The sequence below is a fragment of the Sinocyclocheilus grahami genome, unplaced genomic scaffold (assembly GCF_001515645.1).
Source record: "Sinocyclocheilus grahami isolate Dianchi unplaced genomic scaffold, SAMN03320097.WGS_v1.1 scaffold876.1, whole genome shotgun sequence".
NCBI classification, from domain to species: domain Eukaryota; kingdom Metazoa; phylum Chordata; class Actinopteri; order Cypriniformes; family Cyprinidae; genus Sinocyclocheilus; species Sinocyclocheilus grahami.
In genome coordinates, this window is record NW_015506055.1 from 561659 (window position 1) to 587470 (window position 25812).

The 25812-nt window shown below is 38.4% G+C and overlaps 1 protein-coding gene across 1 annotated transcript in view; it reads left to right on the top strand.

Annotated features, from left to right (window-relative positions):
• Window positions 1–25812, top strand: part of LOC107563482 (FH1/FH2 domain-containing protein 1-like) — a 55538-nt gene that overhangs the window by 7220 nt on the left and 22506 nt on the right. The window contains exons 3-9 of the mRNA XM_016248370.1: window positions 2520–2584; window positions 20932–20999; window positions 22545–22650; window positions 23046–23140; window positions 24224–24335; window positions 24471–24565; window positions 24668–24811. Of these exons, the coding sequence (XP_016103856.1) occupies window positions 2520–2584; window positions 20932–20999; window positions 22545–22650; window positions 23046–23140; window positions 24224–24335; window positions 24471–24565; window positions 24668–24811 (685 nt within the window). The remainder of the gene's footprint in view (window positions 1–2519; window positions 2585–20931; window positions 21000–22544; window positions 22651–23045; window positions 23141–24223; window positions 24336–24470; window positions 24566–24667; window positions 24812–25812) is intronic.

The following is a 25812-nucleotide window of genomic DNA, read 5'->3' on the forward strand; positions in this document are numbered from 1 at the left end:
AGGGAGACGCTGTGTGTTTCTAGGCGAAAGCAAAAGCACTTTATTTGGCCTTCCGAAAGTAGATGCATTTAGGAATCTTTTTTGTGTGTGTGTGAGAGAGAGAGAGAGAGAGAGAGACACATCACAGTGGAGTCAGGTGTCTTAACCGTGGCTTGTGTACTGCAAACACATATTCATCGCCGTGTCTGTCATGCGACTCTGTTCCCCTTTCGGGCTCTGTCTTTACATTTATTTTGAAAGATGAAGCTCGCGATTATGGTAAAGAGTGCTTGCGGTGTTCGGCCAATCACAATGCACTGGGTCAGCTGGCCAATCAGAGCAGACTGCACTTATCGGAGAGAGAGAGGCAGGGCATAGAGGACCTACAATAACGTACAGTATTTGAAAAATAATGTGTTTTTTGAACATTAAAGCATGTCAACATATTCTGTTACACCAAATACACAAAATTATGATCTTTAAAAAAAGCATCATATGACCCCTTTAAAGTTCATAAGTTCAGCGCTGCTTTGTTTACAGCGGAAACCAAGAAACGCTTAAAGCGCCACCTGCTGGCAGAGAGTGAATCTGCATCTCATTCAACTTTGCTGTTTCATGCAGATATTTTTATTTATAGTTTCACAAAACTGAAGTCAAACCATTCTGTTTTTGCTTCAAATTTCGAAACTATACAATCTAATTTAGTTTAAAAACTGCTCATGTTGCATGTATGCAGCATCTTTGTATGTGTTACTTATTTATTTGATTTGGGGCTTGTTTTAAAATTTCAATTTAGTTTTATTTACATTTACATTATATTTAAATTTTGTAATTTAGCAGACACTTTTATCCAAAGCGATTTACAAATGAGGACAATAGAAGCAATCAAAACCAACAAAAGAGCAGTAATATGCAAGTGCTATATTAGTATATTATTATAGTATTATATTTCAATTTCACAAAGAAATGTGCAGCATTTTGTCCAAGCAATAATATAAGGACACATTTAATTTATAATGTGTCTTAAATCTCATTTTGTTAAAAAAAAATATTATAATCGTGAATTGAATCGAATCGTGAGTTGAGTGAATCGTTACATCCCTAATTTATACTGTTGAAAACTTGCCAAACTTTTATGTGGAAGGTCTGTGACCCCTGTTCAGCATTACCTAATTACCGGTATCAGTTTCACTAAATCATTTATTAGTGTTGCTTAGTAACGCACAGTCGTTGGACCCACCAAAAGACATGAGTAATTTCACACAGGCAGAGCCAGCGTTTCAGTGAGTGTGCTGACCACAGCTTAGACTGACAGTCTCAGAATACACCGAATAGAGCTGAAACACTGAACCACAGATCTAGAATTCTGAGTCAGCTCAAATTGAAGGACTGCATAACTTTGGATCTGTAATACTACTTATACTCGGGCTGTTTTTTTTCCAGATTTGTTCAGCCGTGCTCTGGAGAACCACTTTAAAACCCAGCAGAGTACTGTATTTGTAAAGAGCAAAATTAATACAAGTTAGCAAGGAGACATTAAATTAATCAAAAGTGACAGTCATTTATACTGTTACAAAAAGTTTATATTTTTTATATTTTAACTTTCGGTTCACCAAAGAAACCTGAAAAAAATGTTTAGCCATTTCCACAAAAATATTAAGCAGCTCAACTGTTTTTAATATTGATTAAAAGATGAAATGTTTGAAGACTGAAAATTTGGCTGCTGAAAATTCAGCTTTGCCAAAATATATAAAGAAAAAATATATAATGAAATAGAAAACTTAAAAAACAAACAACTGTTCTATTTGAATATCATTTTACTGTATTTTGAGTCATATAAATGCAGCCTTGGTAAGCATAAGAGACTTTGTTGAAGGAGAACTAGCAGCTCCATGCCAGTGGAAATGCCATCATTTCTCATTCTAAAGCATTTTAAATGGGTGGTCTCATTTTTCTAAGGGCTCAGTGTTTCTGTGTTTGTGGGTGTGTGTGTGTTTAAAGCATACATGGTGTGTATTTGTAAGCCGGCAAAAATGTAGCCACAGCTGGAGCTCCTTCAGGTTCGCCGAGATTGGCAAGAGGAAACGCGTCATTTGAAACAGCAGCACTTGGAAAATAGAAGACAAAATTGGGGTGTGTGTAAGAATGTCTGTGTCTTTGTGACTGGGTGTATGAACCACACAGAACATCGTGAAGAAAGCATAAGCCATGGATTAGTAAATTTTTTAGCTACGAAAACCCTTGATGCATAGTTTCCATGCCTGTTTACTCTCTCTTTCCATACCTTAATCCCTACCGACCCATATTCTCTCTTTCTGACTCCGTCTCCAATCTGCCTTCAGTGTAGTGTGTCTGTAATAATAACAAATTTACAGTATTCTTTAAATGTATTTTACTCCATCTGTCTTATCATTAAAGTAAGGAAAGAATTCAAGTGAACAGAATTCTCCTAGAATAATAATAAGCACAAACTGTGTTTCTGAATGAAGTTACTGGGTTTGATGTGTGATATCTTAATTCTCAAATTTTCTTTTCTACAGAAAAGGCAAAAAGCCCATCTTGATTCTCCGTACGCAGCTCTCAGTACGGGTTCATTCCATCCTAGGTAAGAGTGTACGCACTGTAATACTCTATGATGAGCATATGACTGATTTGCATGCTTATTTCATAAACATTTGTATCTGTATTGCTGAGGTGGCAAGTACGTCATTCCTGGCTTTCCATTCTGGCTGTTGGTTTAGTTTGTCTTGGAGAAGGCAAAAATGGACCACGTTCTCCAAAAATGCTGAAATGGTATTATCCCTGTATAGTTTTTTCCCCTCAGTTGGGAACTTTCCAACTATATCCTCATAATCCTCAGTGACAACTTCAGGTTCAGCTGGCCTTTCATTGTAACATGGATCTGTTAAAGTAATGAACATAAGAGTTCCCCACTTAAAGGTGCACTAAGCAATATTTGAAAAAACGCTTTTGACCACAGTGTCGGACTGAGTCCCAAAACACACTTGTAGCCAATCAGCAGTATGGGGGCGTATCTTGTAATGATAGAGAGAAGAGCACGCTCAATTTGAGTGCACAGGACGGATATTAGCAGATCGACTATAGATAGAGAGAGATTACGGATAAAAAAAGAGGAAAATATCAGAGAAACAAAACATTAAAAATAAGGGTTACGATCAGGCAAGAGGTAGGACCAGCGTAAATATCGAAGCAGATTTCCAGCGGTGGTGAGAACTCAAGAAGCGGGAAGGCCTGGAATCGGACACCGAGGTTGTGTTGTTTTTTCTTCTTGATAGGTGCATAACATTGATTTTGCTTTGTTTCACACAACTTATCCGTGTTGGCTTTTGTTTGAATATGCTGTGTGTCATCTTCACTTGTTTCTGCGATTGTCTTTGCCATGGTTGTGTACGTACGCGTGGGGCGGAGATTTCAAAATAGGGGCAAAGTCCTGTTGGGCTATGGGCGTTTGTTTTGGTGCTGTCAAATATCGACATCGTTTGGCAAAAATCGCTTGGTGCACCTTTAATAGTTAAACTACAATTGGTTCAAGTCATGGACTGAACTGCCTTCGTTTTTATTTTGTGCTGTTCTCTGAGGTCCACTTGTAATGTTATCAAGATTTTTATTTAAAAAAAACATAATTTAGAAGTAATAGGCTATTTTCTGTTCTGTTTTAACCCCCCTCATCAGAACTCTATGTTTGAATAGGCGTGGCGGATTGTCGACTCAGCAGTAAGCGCCCACTGCTATGATTGGCTAACAATTGTGCGTGTTTGATAGCCTACAGCCTTCACAGATGGACGCTGCTGTGGTTAAGGTTAAAAATGCATAAATACTTCGTACATATCAAACGATCTGTTTAACAGACAAAGCAGTAGTGACACACTTGTGTTGTGACATTACTGTTGGATCTAATAAAGCCGGCACAGCATTGTCTTTTAGTTTCAATGTCTTTGAAAATTCTGTGTCCAATTGTGCCTTGTTTGTAAACAAATCCATGGTAAAATGAAATGACGTGAAAGTGCGGTCTGTATCTTTATTAAAAAATAAAGTTCATTCACTTTCCTGACGTTGGGATCAGAAGGAAGGCAATGCAAAAACTGTGTTTTTCCACAACTTGGCACTGCACAGCATCGTGTTGTCTTCAGAGCCATCTTTATCGTTTGGTTTCTGTGTAGACCTGCATCTCATCAACACTACATGCTCGAATCAATGGCCTGGCTAAACGGGCAGCGATGTGGAAGCAGGCGTTGATCTTATTCTGCGGAGGCGGTGTTTAGCCATACTATTACATAATAGAGTTGTACATTCCACAAACTGTTGTTTTAGCAGATTGGCTTCAATGTAAGCTGTTTTTAGACTGACAAGAAAGTTTTGAGTTCTGAAAGTTACAGGATCTTTTGTAAAACTTTTGTTCTGAAACTTACATTGACCTCTTATATGTCAAAAGTTTTGATTTCTCAGTTCATGACCCCTGTAAACAACTCTTGTGCAGCTACTCTGACCATTAAGCTGTTGTTGAGTGAATTAAAATGGTGAAAGATAACAATAACAGTCCAGATATTCTTCACTCTCCTTCAGTTAGTTTTTGGTTCAGCTAGACTTGATAAATATAAGTTAAGGACAAAACATCTCCCATTACTCTCTTTAATGACCAAGCCAAAGTAGCTTGACTAGATTATGCTAATAACAAAGACTAAGTCCATGGTCCAGTTTTGGCACCAGATGTGTCCAAAACTTCTTTCCAGTCCTGTTAAATGCATAATCCCCTTCACAAATGTATATACTTAGAAAAACGTTAATACTCAAATAGCATATCTAAATGGCTAAAATAAAATCTAATTTCTGATGTCCAGGGTTTAGTTACAAAGTTACCTTTGTGAGGGTTTCCTCTCCACATATTTAGAAAGTGCAGAATGAATGGCACCCCATCAATATGACCAAACCAGAACACTCCATTTATAATCAACATGTCCATCTGCACTGCAAGTTTCAGGTATACACAATTTCATGTGATGATATAAACATTTAATTGTTCACTTTATTTAACTAAATTTATTTTTATTATTTATTTAAATTATTATAGTTTTTGTTGTTGTTTATTTGCGGCTTTTAAAATGTTGCCACAACTTGCCAGGGCCTAGTCACGCCCCTGTGATTAGCTGTCATTTTCATTCGTATTGTGTGACATATAGAGAACAGATGAGAAGGTGGAAATGAGGACTATGGAAACCTAGTGATACCCTCTGTGTATACACTATGAATGAACACCTGTCTCTCCTCCATCCTGTCTGTGAATGGATGTCTTGCATTATATTATGCTGATGTATTTTTCTACTGATGGGAAATGTTTGAATGGATGTTGGTTTTTGTGTGTGTGTGTGTTCGAGTGACACAAAGGGAATAACATACCTCAAGACAGGACAGACCGGTCCAGCCCTGGGGTTTCTGGGTCACTGTGATACACACCTCTGATGGTGTGCTGAATCTTTGGTGCTGCTTATGTGGTCATGCACAATAGATAATGATTTAGTAGTTTTGCACAGTAGTTTATTTCTGAACTACTGTCTTGTAGTAATTGAGGTAATGCTGAGTCCTTGTAATTGTGTTGTCAGGAATGTCATGTGGAATGTTTACTTTCTTTGTGTCTCTGCGTGGTGTTGCTCTTTTCAGATCTGAGATATTTTCCTCTATATTGACCACTTGAAATGCATGAAAAAATGAAAATATTGGCAGTATGTTTTTTGTTTTTTTCTCTTTCTTGAAATGTAATCGCATTTGGATCAGTTTGAATCAAAGAGCACAGCAATCAACCCCCACAGAGGTATTGTCTGGCATACTGTTATTAATTAAGTCAAACTATGCTCGCACTTTCACTCATTTGTTACAAACAAGTGGCCAGGCTCCGTTCCAGTGCTCGCTGTGACTGCATGGTCACATGACTTTGGCTCTTGAACATGAGCCACCAGCGCTCTATTGATGCTGTCAGTGCCAGCTGGCCCAGCCAATCAGATACAAGTAAAAATATTGGCTGATTTTACTGAGATCCAGCATTTTAGTGAAGCCATTGATATTAGTCATGGCTGTTTATTATTTTATCTGTTGGAACTGGAACGCTTGTCACTTAGCTAATATCCATGTCTAGTGAAGTGGTTAATTTTACATTAAGTTGCCCTGTCTTCAAAATAATGCATGATCTTTTATTGTAACTATGCATATTAATAGGTCTTTAGGGTTTACGTGCTCCTCCTCCAGTGACGTTTTTTAATTTGTTCTTAGCTGAATCATAGCTTGCTTTTCCCCAATTGCACAATTCACATTTTAAGTGTGAATTGAACTTTTTGGGCTTTTTTTATATCGCTTTGTTCTTCCTGATATCCAGCAAGTTCAATCATTTTCTGTATGAGAACACTGTGTTCCTTTCCATTCAGTATCAAGTGTGTCCTCTGTTGCTCTCTGCTGCAGACATAATTTATGGAAATTAAAGAATCTGCTGAGTTACTTCCCGAGTACTGAAGGAGTGTGTAAAATATGTATATATATCCATTCAGGGAAAAAAGACTACTGGCTTTGCAATTTATACTGCAATATCTAATGTACACATTGTGGCTCAAATAAGTGCTTCTGTAAACTTTGATAACAACCACAGTCTCTATCCCTGTTTTAGATGGCATTTATCGCCTTCTGTTTTCCTGTTGTTTTAGAAATAAGCTGATGCTGCATCCTTTGACTTATTGTCATATGAATCATAAAAAAACTTTTTTTAATGGCAAACCAAGTTTTAATATAGGGATATTATATCTAAAGATATAATGATTCACTCAACTCGCGATTCGATTCACGATTTTGATTTCACGATTCGATTTGATTCTTTTTTAAAATTTTTTTTTTTTAATGAGATATAAGACAAATTATAAACTAAATGTGTCGTTTTTTTTATTGCTTGGACAAAATGCTGCATGTTTCTTTGTGAAACTGAAATATAACACTATGGTAATATACTAATATAGCTTATAATATACAGTGGGTACGGAAAGTATTCAGACCCCCTTAAATTTTTCAGTCTTTGTTATATTACAGCCATTTGCTAAAATCATTTAAGTTATTTTTTTTTCCTCATTAATGTACACACAACACCCCATATTGACAGAAAAACACAGAATTGTTGACATTTTTGCAGATTTATTAAAAAAGAAAAACTGAAATATCACATGGTCCTAAGTATTCAGACCCTTTGCTGTGACACTCATATATTTAACTCAGGTGCTGTCCATATTGATGCACTTTTGTTGGTTTTGATTGCTTCTATTGTCCTCATTTGTAAGTCGCTTTGGATAAAAGCGTCTGCTAGTGCTAAATAACTAAATGTAAATGTAAATAACAAAACTAAATTGAAATTTTAAAACAAACCCCAAATCAAATAAATAAGTAACACAAATAAAAGAAATATCTTCATATAAACAAAAGACTTTGTCTGTGCTCTTTCCATTTAAAATTAGAGACAACCACTGCATTTTAATCATGGTTCAAACAAAGGTGCTGCATACATTCAACATGAGCATTTTTTTATCTAAATTAGTATAATTTAGAAATTTGAAGCAAAAACAGAATGGTCTGACTTCAGTTTTGTAAAACTACATAAAAAAATATTTGCATGAAATGGAAACGCTAGTTACATATGTAACTGTGATTCTGTGAATTCCGGATGACCGCCAGAGGCGGTGCTAAGCACTAGTGGATAATCGCTGCATCAGCTAGATAGGTAGAGAAAAATAACAACAAAGTCACGTCATAACGTCGACTGAGATGCAAGGATAAAAACCACAGCAGCTCGATGCCCAGCTTGATGACAAGGAACTCTGGCGGCCATCCGGAATTCACAGAACCACAGTTACATACATAACCCGGGGAGAGGACCAGGTAGCCGCTGCACAGACTTCCGCTAAGGAAACTCCCCGTAAGGCGGCCCAAGATGAAGAGACGGCCCTAGTAGAGTGACAAGTAAAGGCTGGTTAGAATTACTATATGCTAGCTTTATCACCTCAACAATCCAACGTGATAATCTTTGCTTAGACAAGGGGGTGCCCTTGCGTACCTCACCATAACAGACAAATAACTGATATGTCTAAAAGGAACCGTAGACTTAACATAGCAAGTAGATGATGAAGCACCTCAAAGCTCTTGCAGGACAGAGAAGATGAGACCTTCCCCCGCCTGCATCGAAAGGAGAAAGAGGAGGGTGAAAAGCAATCAAATGAATAGACTGATTCACAAATTGTGGCAACAAGACCTTAGGGAGGAAGGCTGGATTAGACCGAAGAATGACCCCAGAATCCTCTGTTAACCAGCGTAAACATGGTACACTCACTGACAGGGCATGAAGCTCACAAATGCGTTTAGCAGAAGCAATGACTAACAGGAAAGATATCTTTAAGGACAACCACTTAATATCCACAACTTCCAATGGTTCAAGTTGCGGTGTGCAAAGAAACTCTAGAACAAGTGGCAAGTCTCAAACAGGAAAGGGAGTAGAACGAACAGGCTTTAGATGCCTTGCTCCCTTCAGAAATCTACATACAAGGTTGTGAGACCCCAAGGATGCACCATCAACCGGGGCATGATAAGTAGATATGGCAGCAACATAAACCTTTAAGGTAGACGCCGCCTTGTTGTCATCTAACAGATGCTGCAAAAAACTCAATACTTTCGGCACCGTACAATGAAATGAAATATGAAGTCCTTGATCCCCACACCAAGAAGAGAAAATCTTCCACCAAGCAGCATAAAGCTGTCGTGTTGAAGGAGCCCTAGTGTCACCAATAGTGTTTGGTACTGCTGGCTCACAATCAGCTAACTTAGAAGTGGACTCACTGGCCAAACCCAAAGCTGAAGATGAGCTTGATCTGGGCGCTAAACACGGCCGTTCAGCTGAGAAAGCAGGTTCCGTCTGATGGGAAGCTGCCACGATTTTCCCTGTAACAGACTCAAGAGAAGAGGAAACCATGGTCTGGCTGGCCAATGAGGTACCACTAAAAGCACCCTGTGTTTGGACAGGAATATTCGATGTAGGGTCTCCCATAGAAGTAGAAAAGGAGGGAAATTGTACAATAGGCAGTTCAGCCACTTGTGAGCTAATGCATCCTTTCCCAAAGGGCTGGATGTCTTGGTCCTCGCAAAACACCAACGGCAATGCGTGGTTAGCTCAGAGGCAAATAGATTGACCTCTGCCTTGCCGAACTGTTGCCAAATCAGCTGCACCACATCTGGGTGAAGCCTCCATTCGCCCAGAAGCAGTAGATCTCTGGACAGAGCATCTGCCATTTGATTGTCCGATCCTGGGAAATACACTGCCTTTAATGAAGCCAGTCGACCCTGAGACCATCTGAGGATCTTGCAGGTTAGCTGTAAAGATGCAAGAGACCTGGTACCACCCTGGTGATTCAAATGAAAGACTATCAACGTGTTGTCGGACCGGACAAGCACATGACGGCCTAACAGATATGGTAGGAAGTGTTGTAGTGCTAGATACACTGCCTTCAGTTCTAGAACGTTGATATGTTCTAAGGCCTCCTTTGCTGACCAGTGACCACCAATTCCCCTCTGGTTCCATGTTGCCCCCCATCATGTTTGCGAAGCATCGGTTGTGATCACTTCTTGACGAGAAGGCACCACCCCTAGTGGCACTTCAGCCCTCAGAAATGTTACCCGTTTCCAGGGTTTCAGTGCTCGGTCACAAGCAGGAGAGGCAACAATCATGTGATAACGATGTCTCGTTGAGTTTAGCCCTTGGCTGTTGCTCCACCTCTAAAGGGGCCTGAGGTGTAGAAACCCTAAGGGAATCACAGACGCGGCAGCAGCCAACATCCCTATTAGTTGTAGAAGGACACCATAAGGTATCCTTGCTCCCAGGCGGAAATTAGTCAGTAAATGAAAAATACTGTCTGTCCGAGTGTGAGACAGTGTAGCAGACATTGTGACAGAATTGAGCATTATTCCTATGAATGTTATGGTCTGCTCTGGAACTAAATGACTTTTTGTGTCATTCATAGTAAGGCCCAGCTTCTGTATTCTGTAGAGCATGCACTCTTGTTGGGGCACAGAGAAGCCAATAAATAGGGCAGAATCCTCATGCCCTTGGACCAAAGAGAAGACAGGCATCTCGTAAAAACACGAGGAGCCAGAGATAGCCAGAATGGCAGGACTCTGAACTGATAGACCTGACCATGAAAGCTGAATCTTAGGAACTTCTTAGGAACATGGGAGTAAGCATCCCTCAAGTCTACACTCACAAACCAGTCTCCTTTCATCACAGATCGAAGAACGTTGACTGTGCACAACATTCGAAAGGGAAGACACTTTAGGAACACATTGAGGCGTCGCAGATCCAAAACTGGACGAAAACCGCCATCCTTTTTTGAGGAAGTAAGTTGAATAAAAATGGTCTCTCTGTCTGAGAAGGGGCACTTTCTTTATAGCTCCTTTCAACAACCGCGAACAAATTTCAATGGAAAGGGCCATTAAACTGGTTGAATCTTTGACGACTGTTGGAAGAATTCCTGAAAACCTTGGAGGGTGGCGTCGGAACTGCAGACTGTATCCCTTGTTCAGAGTCATCAGAACCCAGGGGTCAGATGTTGAATTTTCCCAGAAAAGAAGGTGTTGTGCAGTGAAACAGCCAACTGCCAGCCCAGGAACTTCAGGGTTTAGGGTTGCTGCCCTTTGGACCTATGGGGGGGTTGCAGACGTGGCCCTCCTTGGTGGTGGGGAAAAGGGCGGCGTGACTGAGTCTCTTCAGCAACTCTATGTCGCTGTGGCGTTTGAAGTTGCAGACCACTGTGGTGACGCAACCACTGCTCGGAGCTTGAGTAGCGTTGGTAAGCTGGTGTCAATGGCATCCTAAAAGAAGGAGACCGTGGGGCCTGAGTTAACTGTCATGTGGCCTCTGTAGCATTTGGACCAATCAGACACACAACTTTTTGTTATATTTAACAAATAATATCTAACGCCCCCTCACCTAACCAAAGGGCCAATTACGAGGGTAGTAGTATTGAACCAACAAAACATTGGTAATTGAATGGATTTTGATGTCTATGCAAATTAAAAGCAATGATTAGCTGTCAAATCTCCTATGCTTAACTTTCAATTTAAATAAAATCAGTCAAATTAATCACTTTTGAGAAAGTGCATATAAAATAGTCATTAAGCGCAAAAAATGCTTTGGCAATTTTCAGTGTTTCCAAGTAATTCTGTGTAGGAGGAACAGTGTCATTTAAATTGGCCAACAGGAAATGCCATGCTGCAGATAGGTCATCCCTAAGGCCTCGGGCTTCTTTTTCCTTCTGTTTATGTGAGGCTGGGCAGCAGCACATACTGTTCAAATTTTCACAAAGCCACCCATTCATCTGTCATTAGCATAGATTCTCTAACACCTCTACAGGCCTCTCTCCCTCACACAGACACATGATGTGAACCACAGGTCGTAGTTTTAATAGTCACAAACATTTTATGTAAGTGGTATTTCAAACCTTGAAGTGTACAACATTGTGCCAAAACAGGACAGCTGAGTTTATTTTTATATTTAATGCCACCCTGCACACTGTTAACCCTCTTAAATGCCTTTAAAATATCTTCTTCCATCAACAGCTTACATATTTAACCCTCTCCAGCTCACAGAAGAAGCAAAGTGACTTCTGGATCTTAGTAAACTTTTGTTGGCTGATCTGCTTCAATTCCCACAGTAATGGCAAATCTGGGGAATTTCCAGGGCTGAAAATCTTTAAATATACCTTTTGTATATATGAATCTACCTTTTTATTGTCCTTATAAGGGATAGAGAACCCAAAAATGATCTATGGCTTTCTTCTGTGGACCTCAAAAGATGTCTTCTTTTCCCCACAAATTGAAAAGTCGGTGGCTTCAAATATTGTGTTTTGACCCATATGAAAAAAACAAGTTACAACATATTTTATATACAGCAGAAGAAAATAAGTTATACAGGTTTGAAACCGCATGAGGGCGAATTAATGATTTTCAATGTTTGGGTGAACAATTATTTTTCTAGGGAAATGAATGTCAAAAGGTGTGGGAACCCTGATATCAAAGGCAACCTCTAAGCCTGTCTCTGATTCCTTTATGTCAGCTGCTCGTGTTCAGACTTGTTGGCTCTCTGTGCATAGTGTGTGATGAAATGCTCTGAAAGACGAGGTTGTAATCTGGGGCTATAATCTACTTTACCAATACCATTGGCATCTATTCCAAATGTCCTTTCTATTGAATTTGCTTCACTGTAGCAGCTCATAAATTTATTAATTCAATGCTAATGTATGTATAGTCACAATTGGATGTCTTTTTTTTTTTTTTTTTTGGTTGAATTGAAATGTTATTCACCCCAAACTCTTTGAATTTTCCACTATCCATTGCTCTAAGATGGTTTTCTGAGCATGGCTGCCAATATTTGGTCCACAGGGATGAGGCCCCAAACATCCTAATGATCCTATTGGAGTCTATTTATAAAGGGGGTTTGTGTAGTGACACAATGCTATATGCCAGTAAGTACTCTATGTTCCACATTCAGTTATTATTATTTTATTTTATTTTCCCCCTTCAGGCTAATCAAGAGCTGATGTGCCAATACATGGACTGTGAGTTACCTAAGTCTGCAAAACCCTAAAACATTTTTTCATGATGCTGCAAATCCAATTTTAGCTCCATATCTCTTTCTTCTTTCCCTCTGTGCCCAAGTCGTTTATGAGCATTACAGCCTGATCTCTCTGTGATATCTTTTCATGTCTTGTATTCCTCGTCCACCTGACAGACTCTATCGAAAGCATCACGCTCACCACAGAAGCGCTTCACATACCTGTGTTGGCATTTCTCTGGGGACTCCTCATACCCTTGGTGACTCATTTGGATCACAAGTTTTCATACCTAAAGATAATCTCCCATAATACTCAGTTGCTGGTGTCATACTCTATTGCAAATATGTGCTGAGGTCAAGTCTGAATCGGGCTTTGGCTGGAATGAGTCCGGTGGAGTCATTACCCCAGGAAATCCTGTGTCTGTGTCCATCAAAGTTTGCATGCATTTGTCCAACTACACAGATCGCACATGTAGCACTAATAATAGTGTTAACCTCTTAACTGTCCCCCCCCCCCCCTTTCATTGGTCTCTTTTTAAAGACGACAATCTGCGGATTATTGCAGAAGTGAAATCATTTCAAAAAATGAAAGCATAAAAAAAGTTATAGAAGTTTACATTTACTGTAAAGAAAATGTACTGTATTATTTTATATAAAATAAATATTTTATAAAATGTTTTAATCCAAAATTGCTATCAAATTATAGCCATATGTCTAAAGTTGTGTTCCAAATTTGAAGTTGATATAAAAAAATTGAGGTTCCTATGCAATTTTGTTTAGGCGTTATACCATAAACAGCCACCGGGTTCCATCCTTTTTTTATGCATTTTTCTGTCACAAATGTATCAATTTCTCTCTCAGTATTATGATTGGTTTATTGCATGTTACACCCAAAACACACCCATTACTCATTAAGAGAATAGGGACAACCCTTTTAGACCATGCGCCAGGCGCGCAGACCATTTTTCCCGTCCTTAAACTAGCAAAAGTGGATTCAGACACGCCTTAAGTGCAATTGCGCCGTGCGCTTTAGACTATTAGCTTAGATCGTTAAAATAGGGCCCTTTTATCTTTTTTTATAAATCATTTAATTTTGATTTTTTTTTTATTTTATTTATTCATTATTCATAATTTTACAGGACACCTAAATTATTTGTCATGGACCAGCAATTTACCATACCATCTTTGATGTGTGAGTAAGTGGAAGCATGTGCCCAAATGGTTAAAACACATTAGAGGGCATTTTGGCTAATGTAAGATATTTTTGTAGGTGTTTGTCTACCTGGAGCTTAGTAGCTAGCGTTGTGTTCAAGTTCAAGAGTTTATCATCATATACGTTTAAACGGTCTGTTACAACATACAATAAAATTCTTATTCTGCAAAATCCTCCAGTAACCACTAACATAAATTATTGGACATTTATAAACATACAAGTATTGTACAAACATGAAGTGCAATATAAATATAAGATATACATATGCAAAGTCCTGCTACGTGAACTTGAATAGTAAATTTTTTTTATTTCACATTTGGAATAAAAAATAAATGTAGTAATCTGAAATATTATATGTATTATGACTGTGTGTAAGATGTCTACACCTCTCCTTATCCCGGGAACAATTTGGGTCTGCAGAAAAGGGGAAATGCAGTGGATAAGTATCATTCACAAGCCTAATGACCTGCCGGTAAAGCCAAAAAAAAAAAAAGGCAAATTATGCTTAGTCCATACTTAATCCAATTTGCATGTTAGCAAAACATCAAGGTAATGGGTTGGATATCCAGGGAAAAGTCCAAAAGTCACTTTGGATAGAATGTCTGCCAAATGCAGAAATGAATATGCATGTACAATATTTTGTTTGCATTTTAGAAGTAAAGCCTACAAACATGGAACCTTCAAGCAAATTACGTAAAACTGAAAATCAATCATTTTCGAAAGGTTCTCAAGACATTTTAACAGTGTTTAAGCTTATCTTTAAACAATAGAGATATTTGTACTTCTCTTTTCCCCCCTTGCTTTGTGTAAGATGCCAGGCACACTTGGCTGTTGTTACTAGTTCAGTAATGGGGTCAATCCTTATCACCAAATTAATGTTATGGCAACAGTGACAGAATTATTTCATGCTGTGGTGCTCTTGGCTCAACATTAGCAGCTGCACTTTTTTTTTTTTTTGTGTGTGTGGTATTTTTATTTTATTTTTTTTGTAAGAGACTACACTCTAAAAAATGCTGGGTTAAAAAGGGACAAACCCAGCTATTGGGTTGTTTTGACCCAGCGGTTAGGTTGTTTTGAACTCAACCGCTGGGTCAAAACAACCCATTTTTTTTTAGAGTGTAGAACATTATGGACACACAGAAATGTTTAGCCCCCAGACTAAGTTAGTAGTTATTTTTATGATGTGATCTTAGGTCATGAGTGCAACTTTCTTGTGTGTTTTATGTCTACTCACACCTGGCATCAGTTTGAAGTCATTAGGTGTTAGCGTCTCATCCATTGGTCTTAGGGCATGTATGTTGTTACTCTACAGAACAGAGGCCAAGATCCCTACTACAATAAGTGGGGCTTGAAGTTACAGAAGACTGAGTGATGATAATCTGTTCATGTGAATTTAAGTGGATGCAGATACCCAACAACAGCACAACTCTCTGGCTTGTAGGCAAAGATATCCGTGCACAAATTACTTATTAGAGCACTCTCTTAGCTTAAGCTTAACACTTGATGCTGATAATGTGACAGAGGAAATGGCTAAAGGAATCAGTAAGAGGTGATCGTTTTTTCAAGCTGTTCACATTTAATCATAATAAACCATCCCATGGTGCAGTTTAAGTTTTAAGTTTAATCCTATGAATTTAGGTTGTCCCGTAACAAATGTTTCTCATTGGGCTAAGCATAGTTTTGTTTGTGGTCTTTTTTTTTTTTTTTAAGTGATCATGGCCTCATTTACTGTTGATGATGTCTTGAACATGGTCTTCTGGATTCTGGGAATAATTTAGATTACTCGTTTTGGCAACCTGCTCCGTGCGTGCTTTCTATTGATGCAGATCAGAAAAGAGAGAGTGTTTTTCTAGTTTGTCCTTATAAGGCTGTACATGATCTGTCTTTAGATGTGCTGCAATCAGGTAACCGAAAGCGCAATCTGACCTATATTAAATGTCAAACCTATAAACTTTTGTTGTGGCACTGCTAAAAGGGACTCTTATCCAGTCTTCACAGGCACATTAAACTGTCCTCAGGGACTATCCCCTGTCATTTTAGTGATTGTGTACCAATGTGCAGTTCTTATGTCCATATGGGCATGGAGCAGGAGTTTTTGTTAACTGCAGTTAGGATGGCATGTGTGAACATGACAAACAGAGCATTTCTGTATAGCCATTGTTTTGACCTGCAAGTGTTAACCATTTCCCTGCTCTAGGGTGGAAGCTTTTTCAGATGTTAGGCATTAGTTTACAGTCCCATTCATGTTAAAACAGAACATTCAAGAATACAAAGAGTCTCTTGCAGTGTTGTGTCTTTCTCGCTTTAAAGCAATATGCTGTTTGGTTGCCTACATCACTATCTATTCTTAATTTCTTAGAACAGTATTAGGAACTCACAGCATATCAGCTTTCAGAGGAACAGGCCCTGAGAAATAGGGGTTAACTGAGGTAGAAGTATATTTCCATAGTCTTGCCAGGCTGCCACTGAGAATAACACTGATGTGTTTGGCAAGAAATGCTGTAGTGGTTAGCTTCATTCAAATGTCAAGCCAGCAGTAACCTGTAGAGATCATTTGTTATGCTATATTCACATTTTGAGTTCTGTGTTCATGTTCTAACAAATGAAAAAGTTCTCAGCCTGATTTAAAAAGATTGTAAAAACTTGAAATGCCAAAGAAGGCCTTTCAGTAGAAGTTAATGCAGTCCATAATATGATGTAGTTACATGAAGCACTAGGTGTTTGATTGTTTTCCTCTGATTGATCAGCGATTATGAACTACATAACTGTTGAGATCTGTCTGTTCTGCTCAACACAAGACTGATTCATGAAGTTGTCATTGTAGACCCTGTGGTGGTTAATCAGTTTATGTCATAGTCTTTGTAAATGTCTGATCCAGCTGATCTAAATTAGTAGTACTGTGTTTTCAGACGGTTGTGTTTTCAGAGTGATGTCTGTTACCCTTCCTTTGTGTCACTCTTCCCACGTTTCCGTTTCCTGCCCATAATGGATTCCTGTATTGGAGCCCTCATGCAATGGGCTTGACTTCTGAAGCGCCCTTTGTCACAGTACTGCAGGACTGCAGCCTGACTAATAAAACATATCTGGAATTCTTCCCATGGTGCTGATCTCATAGCTTTTACACATACTCTTTCGACAGGCTGACAATTGCTTAAATCAGATGTGATCACTAACACAGTTAGTACTCTGATATGTTGTGCAGTATAGGTATTACGGTTTATCCTAACACTTCCTTTTAAACGTTGTTCTTGAACTGATTCTGTGGTGTGAAGGTCAGTTATACCGAATCACTTATTTTTGTCAAATCTTAGATGCATAGCAAATATCTTGTCTTGAGTTGGAGCAGTGAATGCAGAAACGGAGGCAGAGGCCATGTGTGAATAATCTCATTCAGTGTGACATGAAGAATGTGCCAAGTCACAGTTTCTCTCAAGGATTCTGTGTCCCCTCTGTCATATTTGGTTTTGCCACTCGCTTACCCTCAGATGAACCTAGAGCGATCCTTTCCTTCAAAGGTTTGAACCAATACTGTATAAATTATTAAACTGTGCCATTGCCTTGTTTTCTTTCTGTAGACAGTAATTAATAATGACATGATGATAATAATGACATTTTAATGATGTTAAATTATTAAATAATATTCCATTTTTAATAATGACCTTTTTTTTTTCTTGAGTAAGAATCAATGTGTAATCAGTTGTCTAAAATGCAAGAAGTCCCTAAAAAAACTCAGTGTTTTGAGGCTTCCCATAGTTCTGCTTTATGATGCGATTTAACAGTAGCTATTGTTGTATGACTGGGCTTGACAGGTTACAGTATATGAGGTTAGGAAAAGCAGCAATAGCAGAGCTGTCTAACATATGTCAATCATTTGTGTGCTTTGCATTACTGTTTATGTAGGATATGAAGTGCACATGACTTGCTTGTGTAACAAATGAGTTTGGAGAAAAGATCTCAGTTCACTTTAATGTGTTAGTTTGTTTGGTCTAGTCTCTGTTGGTTTACCCTTCACATAAGGGCATCAGAGGAATTTAAAGATCCTTTGGTGGTTACATGTTTGTGTGTGATATCCTACTTTTAGAATATCCCTGTTTTGTTTTCTATCTCACTTTCATAATCTCTTGCCCACATGCCTTCTTCTTTTCTTTGCTTCATTCTTCTCTCATGAACACAACTGTGGGTATCTAGGGGAACGTTCAGCCCCAGTGATGTACGGTTTTAGACCGAAAAGACCGGTTTATGGTACCACATTTGCTGACAGTAAAATTCTTGGCAGATCTATTAGCCTGTATAATAAGAGGTTGAATATAATTTATTGAAAAGCTATATGCTTGCATGCAAAGAATGTGTTAAGTATATATTTGTCTAAGTGAGATGTTGAGGGAATTGTTTTAAATGTGTGTGCCACACTCTCTCTCCATGAAACTATACTTCCTTACCTGTGTGCTTGTGTGTGTGTGGCATATGACATCCTGGCTGCTTGTTGTGACATCCTTCCAAGCAGCAGCAAAACAACATTTTCATGTGTTTGTCATGAATGTTATTTGTGAATGTATAGTTTGTGTGAGCAAATGTGTTTTTGGCCATCATAATGTCTGTGTTCCTTTGACACTGAACTTTGTGTGTGTGTGTGTGTGTGTGTGTGTGTGTGTGTGTGAGTAGCAAGCAGATGTCTGTGGTGGACCACATCATCGAATGTATAGTTTGTGTGAGCAGATGTGTTTTTGGCCATCATAATGTCTGTGTTCCTTTGACACTGAACTTTGTGTGTGTGTGTGTGTGTGTGTGTGTGTAACATTATCAGTAGCAAGCAGATGTCTGTGGTGGACCACATCATTCTCCATGCTGTCATGGACTTTACCACTGAGCTCAGATGCCTGGCTGAAAACACACACACACACACACACACACACCCCTCCCTCTTGTCTGTCTGTACCCCTTTATTTGCAATCTCTATATTTCACTCGGTCTCCTTTGCGTATTTAAATGCACACGCACGCATATACACACACAGGGATAGTAACTACAACAGAACACATCATAATATAGTGAAAGACTTTTGGTCTTTTCGTTGTCAAAACAGATCACCAAAACAAATCATTATTAGAAACCCATGTATTTGCTAAAAGCCAGAAGCTTCTCATTTGACGTGCTTCATGACGTAACATCAAGGGATCCAGTGTGTCTGTCTGTACCCCTTTATTTGCAATCTCTATATTTCACTCGGTCTCCTTTGCGTATTTAAATGCACATGCACGCATATACACATACACAGGGATAGTAACTACAACAGAACACATCATAATATAGTGAAAGACTTTTGGTCTTTTCGTTGTCAAAACAGATCACCAAAACAAATCATTATTAGAAACCCATGTATTTGCTAAAAGCCAGAAACTTCTCATTTGACGTGCTTCATGACGTAACATCAAGGGATCCAGTGGCCAATGATATTCAATTCTCGTGGGACATTAACTTGGGTACATAATGTACAAATATTCACTGTTCATGACCAGTCTGGTTTTGTAAATCAAGATGATCTCGGTGTTCTTTTGAAATCATTATTCATGCCAGATATTGTGGGATAAACATCTGCCAAGTTGAGAAAGCTTTAAAAGTTTAGTAATGCGTATTAATATTAACATATGAATTTAACACAAATTAGAGCCTTAATACCTTTATGTGTGCAAGACACTGTTAGCTGAGTCTTCTTGTGTGTGCTGCAACCAAATTTCATAATCGGTTACGATTATGTAGTGTGAGCCCGGCTTTAGACCTTTTGAACCAGCAGGTTTAAAGTTTAGTTGCATTGCAAACGCTTGTTTTCAAATGATGCTATTCCCAGGCATTGAGGAATGACTGTTTATTAAGCATCTCTGCAAATTTTCCAAATAAACAGTTGGCAAAAGATGGTGAATCAGTCTGAAAGTAGAAGAGAGGCTGTTTGTAGCACACATTGCGTGAGTGTATCAACTTGCATTAGCTATTTGAGAAAGATCATGTGTCTGCCGTGCCAGTTTCTTTCAATTCTCACAGTAGGCACAGGCTAACCAGCTGGACTTGAAAGATCTGAGCATGAATGTGTGTGTGAGCTTTAATGTTGTAATTTACACCACCTTAGTGATGGATGTACTTCCTCTTTCTTTCTATGTTATTTATAATGTACAGAACCAGTCAGAATTTAGATGCATACATGTTTATTAAAGATATCATGATATTAAAGACCTTGCATAAATGGATCTTTATTATTAACAGTTTTTTTGCATTTGTAGACGTAAATTGTGCCTATGAAGGTCTTTACAAAACAAAAAATTTAATTTCACACACCTTTTTAATGGATTAGTTGTTCCACATAGTGAAAGAAATGAAGGATTTCTCTTGAAGCTGGTTGAGAGAATGTGTAGGCACAGCTTTTTTCTAAAATATATGGAAATAAATAAAATCTGAAATATATTATATCTAAGAGTTTTGGTTTTCGTAGTATTCCCATGCTTCCATTTGTGTTTTTGCAGTTTTGATGTATATGTAGTTGCTCTAAGATGTGAAAAATGGTAAAGAATGAGTAGGTGTGTCTTTTGACTGGTACGGAGTACAACAAGTGTAAATGCTTAGAGAAAATAAAACTCTAAAGGTGTGTAATGGTTTTACTTGAATGCGTCATGACTATCCTGTCAGTCAAGTGCTGAACATGTGAAAGGCATTTATATGACAGGAATGACTGTTTACAGGTAGTCAGTGACCACCACCCCTCATTTCCTCTGATTCTGAATGATAAGCCAGTTAGAGAATTCCTAAGATCCGATGCCTAATGATGCCTTGTTTTTATCAATGCAAAAGGTTTGCTTGTGTTTACCACCACACAAATTGTACTGGTAGGATCTAGCTTGCTGAGTGAGTTACACTGAATCAGATACTGTGCCTTAGTCATACTGTGAAGGTCAATCTTTATGTCAGTAGGTATCTTGATATGGTGCGTTTAAGTTCACTTTGAGAATGTGTCACTGCAATAATAACAATCTTTGCCTCCTAGATACAATTACTGATGCCCTTGTCAGTTGACTGATAAATAACCAGTTTCCCCCCTTTCACCCTCTTATAGAGAAGTTGTATAATTCCCATGGTCCTGAGCTTCGGCGGTCCTTGTTCTCATTAAAGCAACTCTTTCAGGTAAGATCATGAAAAACACTCAACAGGTTTTTAAGAGAGAAAAATAAAACTCTAAAGGTGTGTATGGTTTTACTTGAATGCGTCATGACTAACCTGTCAGTCAAGTGCTGAACATGTGAAAGGCATTTATATGACAGGAATGACTGTTTACAGGTAGTCAGTGACACCACCCCTTATTTCCTCTGATTCTGAATGATAAGCCAGTTAGAGAATTCCTAAGATCCGATGCCTAATGATGCCTTGTTTTTATCAATGCAAAAGGTTTGCTTGTGTTTACCACCACACAAATTGTACTGGTAGGATCTAGCTTGCTGAGTGAGTTACACTGAATCAGATACTATGCCTTAGTCATACTGTGAAGGTCAATCTTTATGTCAGTAGGTATCTTGATATGGTGCATTTAAGTTCACTTTGAGAATGTGTCACTGCAATAATAACAATCTTTGCCTCCTAGATACAATTACTGATGCCCTTGTCAGTTGACTGATAAATAACCAGTTTCCCCCCTTTCTCCCTCTTATAGAGAAGTTGTATAATTCCCATGGTCCTGAGCTTCGGCGGTCCTTGTTCTCATTAAAGCAACTCTTTCAGGTAAGATCATGAAAAACACTCAACAGGTTTTTAAGAGAGAAAAAGCTATATGTGAGTGAGTTGGATAAGGACGATGAGATGTTACAGACAGGTTCTGAAGCCCCCTGCAATGATCTGAATGACCTACCCCTCCAACCCCTCGGAACCCCGATGATTACCGTTCGATGCAGACAATCACTGGTGTATTTAGAACATTACTGATAAATTCAAACGTGTTTTCGCGCTTTGTCTGACACTGAGCCAGAGACGCACTCAGTGCTTTTCATAGACTATATCACAATAATTCAGTGTTTTAAACCACATAAAATGTATTTTAGGTTTCAGACATTTAAATTCATTACTAGCAATAAAGACATTTGTTAAATGCATGGATTTGTGAGTTCGTTAAATACACTGGTGTCTAAGGAAAGCTGCAATAGCCTAATAATCCTTTTAATTAAAATCTGACAATGTGTTTTATTAACATAAAGGTTGTGTTGTTAAACATAAAGTTCACGCTGTTCTTCTCCTAGTGTTGAGGGAATTCAAAGGTGACTTACTTTTATGTATTTTTGGGAGAAATGGGTGAATTGACGTGATGTTAATCCAAAGATCCGATTCTCTGTATGAGCATTATAAAGTTTTGACATTTGACAATCAGAATCCCCTCCAGTCCCCCCCCCTGAGAATTATCCCCCCCTGAGTGACAGGCTTTATCTCTTCCAGATAATGTACTGTTATTACATTGGATTCTGAATTTAGTCTAAATTGCGAGGAAAATTAAGCACAAAATTAAATCTTGAGGAAGTGTCTCATAATAGGACACAGCTATACTGATACAATCCATCTTTACACTAATGGTGCACCCATATACACCCATATCAATGCTGACCTCAAACTACTTGAACTGTAGTTCATAAAACTGTATGCAGTTGTACACAGAAGCAGATCTTAATTGTGTTTTATTTTGAACAGGATGATAAGGACTTGGTTCCAGAGTTTGTGATCTCCGAGGGTCTGACGTGTTTCATTAAAGTGGGTGCTGAGGCAGATCATAACTACCAGAACTACATTCTCAGAGGTTTGTGCTCAACATCACGTCTTTACTGAAACATATGCAGAACTACTACAAAATAATTCATGCATGCCTCCATTAAAACGTTTAACATTGTTAGCAGGGTTATTGATAGTTCTTTCACTAATCATCATTGACATGATGACTTGATGTGTGTGTATATCTATCAGAGTTTCAAAATGCAGTCTAATATGGTGTATTTATTATTCATGAACACCACATATCTTGCATGCAGACCTCAAATAGCACAAAGGATTTTGCACATTTTTGGCTAAGTAGGCCATCTGTAACAGGAAGTTTATACTGGCTGGAATTAGACCAGCAAACAGGAAAGCTTTAAGACAAATCACTAGATCCTTAAGGATATGCCGGCACAGTAAACTCTGCTGTCCTGTTCCCAGCTCTCAGTCAGATCATGCTGTTTGTGGACGGAATGAACGGTGTTGTGAACCACAATGAGACAGTACAGTGGCTGTACACACTGACTGGCAGCCTGGTGAGTGACAGCAACACACACACCACAGCATCTGTAAGCACCGACCACAATATAGTATTAGTACACTGTTCCATCAGTGGCTGTGTATTAATGCACCTTGACATTTTAATACCGCATCATGCCAGCTGATTAAGAGTCAATAGATCCATGTTCAAAAGTTAATTGAATGTGATAACCATTTGGTTCCTGAGGGCTGGATTACATTTACTGTACATTAACTCATTGAGCAAATGCTTGTCTGCTAAATTATCCAAAGCAACTTACAAATGCTTTTTTTATAGCTCAAACAGAACAGCATAGTGCTAGACACATCGAAGTCGCTTTGGATTAAAGTGGCTGCCAAATGTGTAAATAAAATAAAAAAGGGAAGAAAAAGAAAAGTAATGCAGTTCAGCAAAACAGTCAGTTCAACTTAAGGCAATGTAAAATTAGATAAAAAAGGTTGGCCAGAAAGGTCCAAGCTAGTGCAGAGATGTAGGTGTGAATCTGGAGCAAATTCAAGTATTTTGATCTTTACTCGCAGCCTTCACTTATAATTATTAAAGCTAAATATTACTACTATAGTTTGCCAAATCTACCACAGAAATGTTTATTACTAGTTACTGATATTAAAATGGCCATAATAAACTGGCTGGTGCTGTTGTGCAACCATTTCAAGTTTGGGCCATTGCTCTTGCTGAGTTTGCATCTTTATAAGTTTAAAATATGTATGTATAGTTTTGGAAGTTTCTTATTGCAAAGTTAGTGTGAATCTGTTGACATGAGGTTTGTACACTTTTTACTGTAATGGATTCAGTCATCATTCAGGTGTCAGTTTGAGGTCATATCCTTCTGCATGAAATTAAAGAGGAAGTGAAAATGAGAATGGCAGGGTAATCAAGTAACTATCAGAAATAAAACCTGAACCAGACTGTTTCTTACAACAAACACCGAATACTAGTGGTAAATTACTGTATCGTTAGATCGTATGATTACGTTAGAAATATACTCAGCCTCATTGAGGTTTGATCCTGCCATCTTCTGTAAGAGGATGGTAAATGCTGCCTCTTTATAGCCTATTTTTCTCATTCCCTTTCTCTTCAGTCTCGGCTGGTTGTGAAGACGGCTCTGAAGTTGCTGATAGTGTTTGTGGAGTACACTGAGTCCAACAGTCCACTGCTTATTCAAGCTGTCAGCATTGTGGATGGCAAGAGAGGTTAAACACATTTAAACATTCTCTCATAATACTGACACTGAATCCATCATGTGCCGTTCATTCCTTTTTTCTGTCATTATCCTCACAGTAACTTTTTATAGAGAGAGAGCTTAAGGTTTATGTTATCTTTTTCAGATGTAAAGCCTTGGGCGTATCTAACAGAGATCCTGTCAGAGAAGAATGGATCAGACACAGAGCTGCTCATCTACACCATGACCCTCATCAACAAGGTAAACCACAGATTGCACACCCAAATCTACAACCGTGATGCACATCAGCACAATGTTGAGCCTAAATGTCCTTGATGTGTATTTATCCCTCTTGCTTCCCAGACTCTGTCTGCGCTTCCCGATCAGGACTCATTTTATGACATGACCGATTGCTTGGAGCAGCTAGGAATGGAAGGCATCGTCCAGAAACACATGACTAGCAGCGGCACCGAGGGTGACCTTAAACAACAGTTCATAATTTATGAGGTAAACTCCCAGTACACATCAAACACTCCATATCTCCAATATATAGACTTTTTAGTTTGGGGTCAGTAAGATTTTTATTTTTAATAAAGAAATGAATGCTTTTATTCAGCAAGGACACATTAAAATCATTTATATAGATTTCTGTTTAGAATATATGCTGTTCTTATGTACTTTCAATGAATCAAAGAATTCTGAAAAAACTATTACCGTTTCCAGCTCAACAGTTTTCAGCATTTGATAATAATAATAGTAAATGTCTCTTGAACACCAAAACAGCATATTTTAATGATTTCTGAAGGATTATGTAAAGACATGGCTGCTAAAATTTCATCTTCAGGGCCCGGTTTTTCAAAAGTAATCCACTAGGATTTTGGATAACGGATTTGATCAAATCTTGAAAATGTGTTTTTCAAAAGAAAAATCGGATTACATAATCAGATTAGATCACGTAATCCAATCTTGGTTTTGATCCGGATCAAACCTTTAGTTTGTTTTTTTTTTAGAATTTTTTGTAGGATTTGGATCACTTTGATCCAAAAAATCTGGATTAAACTGATCCCATCAGAAGGGTGGATTCAGCGTGGATTTCATGGCCAAAATGTAATGAAAACTTTAAAAATGTATCAAATAATACTATATTTGGATCATGCAGTATCTTACAAGATATCCTATTTATTCATAAGGTTTTAATTTTATTTGTTTGTGGAGTGGGTAGGCACTGTCTCCTAATATTACGCCATCTGGTCGGTTGGTTTGGAGGTCTCTATATAGAGCGCTCTCCCTCAGGATGCGTGCATCATGGACAGACCCAGGCCACTTGACAACGCAGTTGGTGATGATGAGGTCAGCATCACACACAAGTTGGACATTGATGCTGTGCCTCCCCTTTCTGTTTATAAACTCCCATTCATTCTCACGAGGTGCTTGTATATGCACATGTGTGCAGTCGATTGCTCCAATAGTATTGGGCATATTCCCCAAAAGAAAAAAGCTGCGCTTGG